Below are 14,064 nucleotides of genomic sequence, written 5' to 3' on the forward strand. Positions count from 1 at the left end.
GTATATATATATATATATATATATATATATAGGTGTATATTGTTACGAGATTTAAGCTATTTAGAATAAACAATTTTGGTTTCCTGTTATAATTTGCAGTCATTCTAGTAAGAAAAAAAGGTAATTTAGATTTATTTCCTAATTTTTTATGGAGATTATGAGGTCAGTCAAGTTGATCAACCACAGTTAAAGAAAATACATTTTTTCTGAAAACTGTATTTTGATATTTATTTATAAGGTTTTACAGATTAATGACAATTTTGTACAAAAGCCTTATAATGTTTACTGACAGTCTGCAAAATTTCGTGAAGATATGCATACATGGTTAATTTAATGGTTACATAGTATGTGCAATGTACCTACCCATAATATAACCAAAGAGTTCAACCATGTTAGTCCATGTCCTGTAAATGATAATTTTTACATGGGTCAATTCTTAAAAAATGAACTTACCACATCGATCAATACTCTGAATGATGGCTTGGTCTACTCCTAAAAGCTGATCACATTGTAGTTCTCTTTCAGTTTCTTGAAGAGTAACAGAGGGAGCTGTTTCATTAGTGTCCATCTCATCATCAAGCAGACTTGAACCCAGCTGACTGTCTTCATTTTGGGTTCCTAGCTCAGCCTGACCTCCATCTGTCATATCTTTAGCTCCTCGACGCTGAAGTAAAGTAAAAGGTTATCATCCTAAAAAAAACAGCAGTTTTTTTATGTTCAAAAACAATTAATAAATATATCCATACAACACTAAAGATTTATTAAACATTTTATTATTATTATTATTAATTTATTTATTAAAATTGTTAAACAGGAAGTTTTCTAGCTTGTAAGTATATGAGGCTTACAGTGACAATACTTTTATAAAGAATGTTTTTTTTAATAGGTTCCAGCTCCTTGCAACATAACTTTACCTAAAACCTTAGCATATCAAACCAGGTGGTAAAATATTAAAACAGGTTTACTGTAAACCTGAAAATTTTCTTCGATAATTTTCCTACACATTTATACTGGCTTCCTTACGTCATACTACTGGTATCCATTCACCATTAAAACTTGTTTTTGCACTTACAATTACTTATGATTTATTTACCAGATTACTTTCAAACTGTTAAACTAGGTCTCATTTGAGTTCTAGACATATGGGTATCACTGCAGTATAGTAAGTAATTACTAAAACTATCCCTAAGAAATTCAATCCATAGATTCTATGATAAATCATTTTTGCAAAAAATAATAACAAAGAATTATTTTTAATAATTTCCACTTTTTTTTGTTCAAATCAATTATGAGACAATAAGACAGAAAACAATTTTGAAAAAAATCATTCTTTACTGGTCAGATTTCCAGTAAGAAGAATACAAGAGAACCTTGACCTATATGCTGCACATTGCCTTGTTTTCCATGTAGTAATGTAACTACTGTGCAAGTCTGAAATTACTCGTACACATTTTTCATCAAATTAGTCAAGTTATCCATGTACCTGAGTCAGTAGAAGATAATCTTCATCGTGAGGATCTTCAGGATCGCCTCTTGATCGCTGCAAAGTGCAGACCTTCTTTGTTCCTGTGAGTGCAAACAGTTCTGGGTGAAAGTAACCAAGAGGTGCCACTAGACAGTCATCCCCTACCTGAAGATAACAATTATTTTAAATTTTAAAACTAAGACTAATAATAATGGTTGGAGACGGCTTGAATGGGTAATGAAGAAAAACTTTAATACAACAGCAAATGTACAACGTTTCGACAAGGTTTTGTCATCATCAGGTACAAGTAATTTACACTGTCAGAAATGTAATTAAGCTTGACTCAACAATAAATGAAGGTGGCTGATAAAAATTGTTTAATAAACAATTGTTATAACTTCTGCAGTATTTTAAATTCAAATAATTATATATATAATCTTAGTTACAATATATTTTTATATTTATACATAAAAAAGTTAAACCTTAAAATAACATTTATCTAGGAACATGACCACACACCTTTATCTTGTACTGAAGAAGTGGTAATTCAGGTTGTTTAATCTGAAAAGCTCGTTCCTGGATACCAAAGATATCCTTAAAGAAGAAACATATTTAGTTCACTGTAAATTCTTAAAATCTTGTTCTTCAGTATGAGAAATTCAGAAATAAAATAACAACAAGTATTGGATTTGCTAGTTTAGTCTGAAATAGTTTTTCATAAGAAAAATGTTTTGAACAAAATAACCTAAAAAAGCTTACACCTGAAATGTAAATAGCATTTAAGATCAAAGAAATTGTTTAATCAAACAGACTTGTTCCTAATAATCAGATATTTTGGAACAAAATAAAAAATAAGTGAAGAAATATTCAAATATATTTTCTAATCTGAAAGGTTTGTTTCTGACATATCTTGGAATAACAGAAATAAAGTGAATAAACTGGTCAGTGATTTTTTAATACCTTCAAAAATAGACTTGTATCTTAAATAATAGTTTACTATACATACACATGTAAAACAAAACACAAAACTAGGTTATACTATACTATCTAACAAAGTATTACTATAAAAATTACAAGTGGAATATTGACACCTTTATCAAGCCATTCTGGATTGTATATTTTTATTTTGGAAATACTGAAAAAGGAATGTTTTAAATGTGTTTATACATATATACCTAAACAATTTTATTATATGTGACAGTTAAAAATTTTGGTTTAATGAAATTCACATTTTGGTGAAGAAAATAAACTGACAAATAAGTTAATAAATTTCTTAACCTCCTTCATTACTCAAATAGAAATTATGAAATAAATACATTTTCCACACAAATTGAATACACTATATTTTAAGTACATTTTTATCCAAGCTTAGTTTCTTTTGCATTTATAATAAACCACAAATGTTTACATTTTCCTAATCTGAAAATGTACTTCCGATGCACTCACCTCTTCACACAGAAATTATATTTCCATCATGCATCTACCTACAAGATTTGCATGCATGCCACTTGCCTTGAGCTAATTCCTACCTAAAATTGCATGTTTAATGTGAACTACGCTAGTGCATGAAGATATCATTATGCAACAATAGCCCTCCACTAATAGGAAGGGAGACAACCTCCATGTGTACTAACTTCAAATATGCAATTGCACTACTAACTTCATTTTTAGATGAGACAAGGAAGAAAAAAGGTGCAGCAGAAGTGGGGAGATTGTGTGTAAAGGTAGCTATTGGAAATACATTTTTCAGGTTTAGAAAATACTGACTTCTGAAACAATAACTCACCTCTTCAAACAAAAATGCTAGAATCCCATGCTGAATTGGAAAATGATCAATGTAAAAACTTACCTAGATGAGCTCCCTTTCAGAAAGCATACAAAAGGAAGCTCATGGAGTGTGAGAACCAATGGTGGGGGTTCCATAGGGGCATACCCATGAGAGACCTCATCTCATCCTGACCAGGGTATACTTTTTGTCAAAAATAAAAGGTAGGAAAAGACAAAAGAGCCTAAAGTGTCACAGGGATGGGTGGAATATAATCATAACCAACCAAGCACCTGCACATAAGTGGTTGGCAAGCCATTATGTGTGCTCACCTCAACTCTACTGGACAGACTCTGGTTGCAGAAGGAGGGCACAGTAGCTGTTTGAGGGAAGACACATACTACACTGACAGTGTCACCACCCTCCTACTTCTCACTGTATTGTGCTAAATCCAACCAATGAGGACTCTCCATGATCTACCACCCCAGCAGCTATGAACTGGTAAGTGGCAAAGGTCTCCAGTGCTCCACTTGAACAAAAGTGGGGGAGAATTTGTATTGGGGAGACCTGGAATAGTGCCTGGATCCCAATCAGACCACCAGATGAAAAGAATTTTTACTGGTGTCAGTGTAATGGGTGACCACAAAACCTTATTTATAAAAGCCAGAAAGCATGAGCCAAAGAAGTGGGCAGTCACTTCTTTGGTACTGGTTCTTTCCAAGATAGGCCATGGAATTGGTATGGTTTGGATTGGACAATTAAGTAAATTTGTATACCATGAGGATACCTCAAGTGGTCTTGATGAACACACCATTTCACATTTTCTCATTTTGTATGAGAAGGGGGTGAGTTATTTCGGAAACTTTAAATTTATAAACATGCTGTAAATGATTATAATTACAGGAAACAGCATGAATAACAATCAAATGAGGCTACAAAATGATAAAATATAAACCTGTAAAAATTGTCGTAAAAAGAAAAAAAATAATGTTATTAAAGTTTGGGCAAAACAATCTTCATTTTACCAAAATTTAACGTTTTTTTTTATTACAACAATTGTAACAATTCTTTGTAATTACAATAATGCTTACCAAGTTTATGTGACAAAGATTTTCTTTGAGTTCTTGTAAAAGTAAGGAATCAGTTCGACGAGAGGGATTACAATCTTTCCAAGGGAAGCCACACTTTTTCAACAGGAAATGAAAGAGTTGAGTGACATCACTTCCTCCATACTCCATACATAGCCTGGAAAAGAAACATTTTTTGTAATGACATTAAAAATATCTACATTCTTGTTCACAAATAGATCATCATAAAATTTAATCTGTAACTACTTAAAAAAGAATGCAGATATATATACATACATATAAAATAACAAAGTACCCTTTTTATGAAGCAGTTTAACTGCTATTCACTAGGTTTATATCAATGTAGCAGGTTTTAAAAATATTTTATGCTCTTATGGTTACACAAAAATTCTTGAAAAGAAGATACAATTATTCTTTTATACTTCAATTATGAAAAATTACTTAAATTTTTTGTTCATGCTTAACTGAAGCAAAAAAAATTACCTAATAAATACCCAAGAAAATATATGTTTTTAACTATTAATAGTATAAGGTGAGCACAAACCTAGTTTCTCCATGTGAAATACCATCTTCAACACAAGACACTACAGTTTTTTGGTCTCCCACATCCACTACACAGGCATAACTTAGGCCAGCACCAAATGTAGCACACACAGATTCCTACAGAAGTAAAAACAGTTTGAAATTCATATTAAAAAAGTTATACTTGGACAAAATAAAATTTTGATACACAAGTAAAAAAAGCATCTGCATGTACCTATTTTTTTTGCTTTTTAAATATATGAATAAACTTCTAATACTGTTAAAAATCACTATTTCTGATTCAGAAAATTTCATTTGAAAGTTTTCTTTATGGCAGAATGTTTAAATTAACCTACCAAATGTATGAAGCAACGAGAAAAGCAAAGTCTATTCAGCAGTAGGTTAACAGTCTCTTTTACATGCTGGCGATCATATACATCAGGAACAACCAGCACTGCCCCATAGTGCTAGAAATTAAAACAGAATAAAAATCAAAAACTTTATACTATTTCTTAAAGTTTCTCAAAGCAATATACTATAAAGAATTATGTTTTTGTGCACTTCTAAAAGCTGTTGTTTACTTTTAAAACTACCTGGTATCTTTAATATTTTCATTTTCACATTTGAAAATATTTTACTTACTTTTTTAACAAAAATTATTCACCCATTGCACACTTAATTAAACCATTCAGAATCAACCATAATTTCATTCAAATATATTTCACACACACACAAAATAATAACAATTGGAAAAGTGTACATTCATATTAAAGCAAAAACAATCATTTGTTGATAAACCTTACATATGTTCACATTCTCTTTCTTTAAATATTGATTTTCTCACATTATATATTTTTTACCAAATAAGATCACATTTGCTGACTGTAAAAAAGGAAGATACTGAAGCTTTCTAACTGAATATCATATCCTTTTCTACATAGCTAAACCATTATTTAGCAAAAGTATGTATCTATTTATAAGTGCCAAACTGCTGGATAAATTGTTCCCAAACATTTATGACCTCTCGAAGAGTGACATATGGGATTAGTTCCTATTATACAACATGTAATGGTTATTTATAATTAAACCACCTTTGAGTCTTTAGAAGATCTGACTTGCTATTTAGATGATCTTATGCACTGGACCAAGAAACTTGGTAAGATAATGTTTAAAAATACAAAAATAATTAAAGAAAAAGCAAATAGTAGCTCTTTTTTACTTCAATTTTTTTACACTTTCAAGAATGTATTGCTATATTCCTTTCAGAACAATAACCTTTATCCATTGTAATTTGCATTCTTGCTCACTTTCACAGATGAAGAAACTTTGTTTCAACAGCATTTATACTCATAATTTGAAACTATCTGATGTCTTACTTTCAAATCTTTCAAGGGTATATCCAAGTACTGTTGAATACAATTTCCCCAAATTACTTCAAGATCACTAAGAACACTAGTTAGAGTTCCTCCAGCACCAGGGTGTAAATTAAAACGTCCTCGCCTAATTGGCCAGTGTACATTAAACTTCTCTGAAGGATTCAAGTATAAAACCTGGGGAAAAACAATAAAACACACACATATATACATAAATATACACACAAAATGAAAGCTCTTTCTTCTTGCTACTCTAGTTTTATTACCTAAAGAACTTTTTCTAATTATTTTGCTTTAGTTTTTTAAATCATGTGTATAAAAATCCTTGAGGGGAATTATTATATTGTACTTTTTGGAGCAAAACAAGCATAAAATGACTTATTCTAGAAATAAATATTTATTCTCTTCTTACCTTCTCATGGCAAAGCAAGTCCAGCTCCATGTCACTGACCATCATCAGTAGGTTACTGTTAGAGCAAGTTTGTATGATGTTACTGATCATACATAGTTTACTGTTAGAGAAAGTTTGTATGATGTTACTGATCATCAGTAGGTTACTGTTAGAGAAAGTTTGTATGATGTAACTGACCATCATCAGTAGCTTACTGTTAGAGCAAGTTTGTATGATGTCACTGACCATCATCAGTAGCTTACTGTTAGAGCAAGTTTGTATGATGTTACTGATCATCAGTAGTTTACTGTTAGAGAAAGTTTGTATGATGTTACTGATCATTAGTAGTTTACTGTTAGAGAAAGTTTGTATGATGTTACTGATCATCAGTAGATGACTGTTTGAGAAAGTTTGTATGATGTTACTGACCATCATCAGTAGCTTACTGTTAGAGAAAGTTTGTATGATGTTACTGATCATACATAGTTTACTGTTAGAGAAAGTTTGTATGATGTTACTGATCATACATAGTTTACTGTTAGAGAAAGTTTGTATGATGTAACTGACCATCATCAGTAGCTTTACTGTTAGAGAAAGTTTGTATGATGTTACTGATCATACATAGTTTACTGTTAGAGAAAGTTTGTATGATGTTACTGATCATTAGTAGGTTACTGTTAGAGCAAGTTTGTATGATGTTACTGATCATCAGTAGTTTACTGTTGGAGAAAGTTTGTATGATGTTACTGATCATCAGTAACTTACTGTTAGAGCAAGTTTGTATGATGTTACTGATCATACTTAGTTTACTGTTACAGAAAGTTTGTATGATGTTACTAATCATACATAGTTTACTGTTAGAGAAAGTTTGTATGATGTTACTGACCATTAGTAGGTTACTGTTAGAGAAAGTTTGTATGATGTTACTGATCATCTGTAGGTGACTGTTTGAGAAAGTTTGTATGATGTTACTGATCATCAGTAGCTTACTGTTAGAGAAAGTTTGTATGATGTTACTGATCATCAGTAGTTTACTGTTAGAGAAAGTTTGTATGATGTTACTGATCATCAGTAGTTTACTGTTAGAGAAAGTTTGTATGATGTTACTGATCATCAGTAGTTTACTCTTACAGAAAGTTTGGCATGATATCACTGATCATATATCTATATGTATAAGATTCAGTGTCTGTGTGTGTGTGTGTGTCCCGCAACTCCTAAACTACTGGTCTCACCGACTTCTAAGTGGTACCAAATCAGTCATCTAATATTTGAACATCCTAATACTTGAACAAAGTAAAATTTTTCACCCCACCTCTTGGTGAACCTGGAGATTTCTTGAAAACCACTTCCCCTAAACTGCTGGACTCACCAGCTTCTAAATGGTGCCAAACAAATCATATTGGCCCCAAGGTTTGCACAATGGTAAAACTTTTCACCCAACCACTTAGGGAACCTGTGTTTTTCGCAAACACTTTATGGAGATTTCCTGAAAGCGGACCTCAAATTTCACATTGATTTATGTTAGAGCATGTAAATAAGCAGGCCTACTAATTACTGTTCGAAACATAGTTAAAGAAATAAAATCTTCATTAAAGTGGCAATGATCATTAAACTGAAAAATGCAAAACAGTAGTTGAAGCATCAAAGTTGCATTAAAGTAGTGCTATAAAAGTGGGCCCTAAGCTTCTAAAACTATGAATCATTTTCAACTTAAGCAATCTTCTCAAAGCTTAAGCTTTATTTAAGCTGATTGTATATCAGTCTAAGTACAATGTAAAATCAACACATACTTCATGTTACGTTTGTTTGTTGTTACTGTTGTTAAGCGCAAAGCTATACAAAGGGCCATCTATGCATGCTATGCCCACTATGGGATTCAAAACCCAGTTTTAACATGTTAAGCCCTCAGATTTACCACTCAGTCACCAGGGGGCACAAACTTTATGTACTGAAAACTAATTGAAGTTTAAAAGGACTGGATCCCTATGTTAACTTAAAATTGTAAATGTATTTTTACAATATTAGGTGTAGCTATAATGATAATAATGTTTATATATCTGAGTGAAACAGGTTAATAAAAAGATGTTATTTCCTGTGGTTTCTAACAATCAAACATTGCAGTAAAAACAAAAACAAAAAACATTTGTAATGATTTATTCTAGTACTTATAACAAGCCTATTTAGAAACTACAAAACCCTGTGAAGAGGTATTGCATGAAAATAAAAACTGTATACAATTTTATCTCTGCTTAATACTCACGTTATTACAAAACTATATACTGTACTAACAAACTTACTTCTTCTCCAATCATGAACTCCTGGTTTATATCAACTTTTGTCCAGTGTAAATCACAACTTCCTGCCAATATTTTTGGTTTTACAACCCTGTTGTATTCTTGAATCTGTATTTAAAAACAAAACAATGGAGGATTAATCTGAAAACCTAATATTTTCTATCATTATTTTGTTATTAGAAAACTTATTTATTTATTTATAATTTAACACTGTGATAATCTCATGAAAAATTTTAAATTTTATTCAAACTGAAGTTTTATCATATACAGTTACTCAGGCATCTGGAATGTCTGACATTCTCTACTGTTCACACTTTTACTTCACACGTTCATAATTTTCCTACAAACAAGTAACAAGTCTTTAACAATAAGCAAGTATAAACTGTTTAAAGAACTTGGCAGTTAGTAAAAGTTAGGGCAGACATATTCAGAAGTTGTCAAGTAAAATCCCCAGATGATGAGATAAAAAAGAGGTTATGGCTCAGAAATAGCAAAACAATTACTTGACTTAACCTACAGGGTTAGTCTATTGGACCAAGCCCATATTGGAGAATTAATATTTTACTACAAATTCTATAATTTCGAATTTACTGACTGTATTGTTACAAAATGTGGTAAACTTTTAATGAATATTACAAGTATGTTGTGTACTAAAAAAAAATCAGAATTTTAAATAAGTATTACTACAAAAGTTTGTCTCTGCATTTACTTTAGTCAGTCTGATTTAGATTGACTAGTCTGAGTGCAAGGTGATTTTTGTTAAAAATAAAAATACCTTTTTTCATCTTACAGTTTTATGCTTCATTTAAACAAGATCTAGAACCTCTTAAATGAATAACAAAAGTTTTTTACGGTAACACTTTATATTCTATCTGTTATTTTCTCTATCTTAACACTATATGAGCTTGAATGATTTGACTGATTTTGTGAGCATTATATAAAAATAAAAAATAAATCTGAATTACCATTTTTTCTTTCTACAATGACTGCATATTGAAACAGAAAACTGCAATTTTGTTATCCTAAACTGCCCCAGGTTTATAACAGTTTACATATGTTTTAATTTCAGTTTGTTTTATTGCTCTTTGAACCATGTCTAACTACTAATCCTGAATAACAAAACAAGAAATCACCTGACAAGCAAATAGTTTGATTTGTGGTCATAATATATTGAATTACATAATACATGTGAATTTTTGAGTACATACCTCATTGAGAATTTTTTTATATAATTTTCTTTTTAATTTATGTTTTTTGTTTAATCTAACCTAAAAAGTTTCTAATTTTTACACTGTAGTTACTTTTATAATAATAAATAATAACAAATTTACATAAAAACAAGAAATTTAGTACTTGCATGTAGATCTTGTACATTTTTGCACTTGAAGCCTTGATAAGAGTTAAACCTAATTATTGTTATGGTTATTGTTAATTCTTTACTGAATTTTCACTTATTTCAAATATTGAAGTTAGAATGCAAAATAATAACATACACAAAGAATACAAGATTCTGTAACTATTATAATTTAACTGGTTTCCTGACTAAGTTATAAGTGAAGACAAATAATTCCCTTACCATGTTCAAGCTTAACATGACAATAGCAACTTTGAATCTGTAGGCTGAATAATTCAAAGGCTGCCATCAAAATTGAGTAAATTAAAATCTTCTCTTTCAATTGGTTATAAAAATTGAAATACCAAATGTCAGAGAAAATTTCTGGTGTTTTTTGAAAGACAGTATATGATAGTACAGCAGAGCAGATGGGTCTGACTTTCCAATTAGATTATGTCTCAGAAATATCTATACTATAAGTTTATAAGTTGTATTAAAATTCAGAATCTGAAATAGGGGTGGAAAGAATGTTTCAATGAACAATTCAGAGCAAACAAGTGTCACCTGATACATGGAAGTGAAGGTTGAGAATTTTGTTGTGAATTTCCTTTAAAATTAGGAAATTTAAATTTAAATAATACCAAAATTTGGATATAAATTGCTAATAAAGTTGTTTAGTTAAATTTTTAATTTAATTTTGAAAAATGTCACTAAATGCACATTTTGATCCCCACCAATCCACAGGCGGTTAATGTGCAAGGTTTTCTGAACAAAAATGTCAATGCACCTGTCCAAAATATTCTGTCGACAAAAGTAACATGAAAATAAAGAATTTTTATCCATTAAATAGTTCTGTTATTTAAGAAATTTGATAAGAGAAACATACACAAACAGTTTACTGCATAAGAAGAATGGGGTATTGTCCAATTTGGAGAATTTAATAGTAAAAATTTGGCAATACCACTTCTAATGAAATTGTACATTATTCAAGTATACTTTTCCTGTCACTGTATACTCAGTTTTGATATCTAAACTTATACTCTTTGTCTACTCAATATATACAAGTAAAAAAAAACTTTTCAAAAAAGGAAGTAAATGTAGGAATGGCTAATATCAGTCCTTCAAATACAATGCAAACATAATAGTAGGGATGGCATTTGCATCATCCATACATAATAGCAAAGGCAAACAGTATAATTATATAATATTGCTATATGTTAATTCTTGCCTGTGCTATTCTGTAGGGATGATGCAAATACCATCCCTACTATCTTGTTTGCATTGTTTTTAAAGGATTGATATTAAACATCCCTACATTTACATCCTTTTTTTAAAGATTTTTCTTTACTTGTTTGGTTGTTTTTTTAATGCAATGTTTCAATAGACATAGGAAGGTTGTTCTTATAACCAAGTTCTAAATGCAATGAGGTTCCAACTGTAATATTTATTGTTTATTTACTATTGGCTGGTAATTCCTGTTTCACCCTATACTTAAGCTTTTTAAAGGAACTCAAAATTTTCTTTTATAAAAGGCAATGCTGTATAGTATTGCAAAGTTCTGATGACCTATTGAGGAGATATCTAAAATACCATTTCAAAGAACAATCTAAGCCATCCCTACATAGGCAGTGCTGCCACCTGCCTGATAATGAATTTCAAAGAATTGTTGAGCAGTTTGTTTGTTTTGAATTTCGCGCAAAGCTACACGAGGGCTATCTGCGCTAGCCGTCCATAATTTAGCAGTGTCAGACTAGAGGGAAGGCAGCTAGTCATCACCACCCACCGGCAACTCTTGGGCTACTCTTTTATCAACGAATAGTGGGATTGACCGTCACATTATAACGCCCCCACAGCTGAAAAGGCGAGCATGTTTGGTGGGACGGGGATGCGAACTCGCAGATTGCGAGTCAAGCGTCCTAACCACCTGACCATGCCGGGCACTTGTTGAGCAGTATTTGAAATTTGATTTTTTCACAATAATTTTACAACTTTTTATACTTTACATAAATCTAAAAACATTAATATTTTTTTTAGTTTTGTTATAAAAGTCACGTGTCTTTTCATTTTTAGATGAAGAAACAATCAAACAAAATCCACAAATTAAAACCTTTTCTGAAGATACAGGATGCCGGTGTTGACCTTCAGATGTTAGGCATGATGACAACACCCGTGTCACACTAACTCTTGTTTCTTCCATTACTTTTTGTGCCTCTGGATCCTAAAATCACATTAAAAGTGAATGTTACAGATGAATCAATAGTGATGCATTTTTTAAAGTAGTAAAATAATTTATTGATTATTCACAACTATTTAAGACCTGTAAACAATGTGATACAAAGAATGTCATACTTAAGAGTCTACACATCATATATGCAAATTAACGCACCACATCTACAGTTGGGATAAGTATTGGGTCTTCATACACAACTGCTCCAACTGTTTTCCGGCGACGTGCTATGACATGAGGTATCGTGTGAGGTATAGTGTCCGAGGCACGGCCGATTCGAAGAAACATAGATCCAGGATGAATGACTACTGTGGCTGTGGCCTGGATTGGCTGAAAGAATTTACAACTTTGAATGCTTGACAAAAATTTTCTTTATTCATAAAACAAATGCACCAATTTTCAAAACTAGTACAGTTAGTCTATTTTAAACTTAAGTTTATAAATATAACAACTGTACGTTTATGTGCATTGGATTGAGAAATGTCTTGGACAAGATCTCGGCCAAGGTTAAATTTTCATAAGACAATAAATAAAAAAAGGTGGAACAAGATGAAAAATAGTCCCACAAAATGGAAATAATCCAGGAATGAAGAACCTAAACAATTTACAAGACGGCTTATATCCTGAGAACACAGGAAAGAGAAGGACAGCATGTCATTTAGCAATTCAAATCACATTTCAGGTTCTACATTATGTGCCTATCCAATAGTACTTTTATAAAATTAAAACCCAAAACCCCTGAAAAGAGGTGGCCAGTTTTATGAGTATAGACAAAAAAGGAAAATAGCCCCTAATGTAATAAATTAAAAGATACAAAAGAAAAATAAAGAGGCTAAATTCCAGGATGTAGCAAATGGTTGATTAAATAAAGGTAGCATATGTTAAGATAATGTTCATTAAAAGTAACTTCCATATGCTTTCAAAACAACAACCTGAATAAAAACTTTTACAAATTACATTCTATAGTAATATTCAAATACTCTTAAGCATTTTCTATTAAACTAAAGCCAGAAAAGATTAGTGAAAATTAAAAAAAAACACATTAAGGAATAATAAAAGTGAAGAGGTAGATATGGCTAATAGTAGAACAGGAATAAACAAACTGGGATTGTGACATCTACTTGTGACTTGGAAAAGATTCCCGACTAAAAAGACAACTACCAGTGTGGTCCCTGTTAAAGAAGTCCATCCATAGGTTATAATGGAATGGGAACATTTAGAGCAGAAGAGTCAATGAAGCAGGAATCACCAAAGCTTGTTGAGTTGTTGAAAATTCAAAATGGCAGTGTGTTTGATGTGATGCAATGAAAAAAATCCACTTTAGGAAAACCATAGAAATAACATACATAAAGGGTAGCTACTTTGCCGGAGAGTGAATCCTTTTTGTTATCACAAACTCAACATTCAACAGAAATTGCTTAACATAGCAACTGTTGGGGCCGGAGTGATGTTCGTTGAAACTACAATATTATGCAACTGAATAGGTTTCTTTAGTACATGTTTGTACACTTTAAACACTTCCTATTAGCAAAGGAAATAATGCAACTAAAGTTCCCTTAAGAATGAGTGCACTTTAATATATTTTGTTTGTTTGTTTGTTTGTTTG

General features: G+C 31.2%; 1 protein-coding gene across 4 annotated transcripts in view; it reads right to left on the reverse strand.

The window, feature by feature from the left end:
- Positions 1-14,064, reverse strand: part of LOC106472614 (actin-related protein 8-like) — a 47,474-nt gene that overhangs the window by 17,001 nt on the left and 16,409 nt on the right. For all 4 annotated transcript variants that reach the window (XM_022401162.1, XM_013933265.2, XM_022401163.1 and 1 more), the window contains 10 exons: positions 12,618-12,788; positions 12,339-12,449; positions 8,902-9,006; positions 6,217-6,390; positions 5,197-5,307; positions 4,863-4,978; positions 4,322-4,475; positions 1,985-2,059; positions 1,484-1,630; positions 454-664 (listed from right to left, as the gene is read on the reverse strand). In XM_022401162.1, coding sequence (XP_022256870.1) covers positions 454-664; positions 1,484-1,630; positions 1,985-2,059; positions 4,322-4,475; positions 4,863-4,978; positions 5,197-5,307; positions 6,217-6,390; positions 8,902-9,006; positions 12,339-12,449; positions 12,618-12,788 — 1,375 coding nt within the window. The remainder of the gene's footprint in view (positions 1-453; positions 665-1,483; positions 1,631-1,984; positions 2,060-4,321; positions 4,476-4,862; positions 4,979-5,196; positions 5,308-6,216; positions 6,391-8,901; positions 9,007-12,338; positions 12,450-12,617; positions 12,789-14,064) is intronic.

Source organism: Limulus polyphemus, unplaced genomic scaffold (assembly GCF_000517525.1).
Source record: "Limulus polyphemus unplaced genomic scaffold, Limulus_polyphemus-2.1.2 Scaffold5467, whole genome shotgun sequence".
NCBI lineage: Eukaryota > Metazoa > Arthropoda > Merostomata > Xiphosura > Limulidae > Limulus > Limulus polyphemus.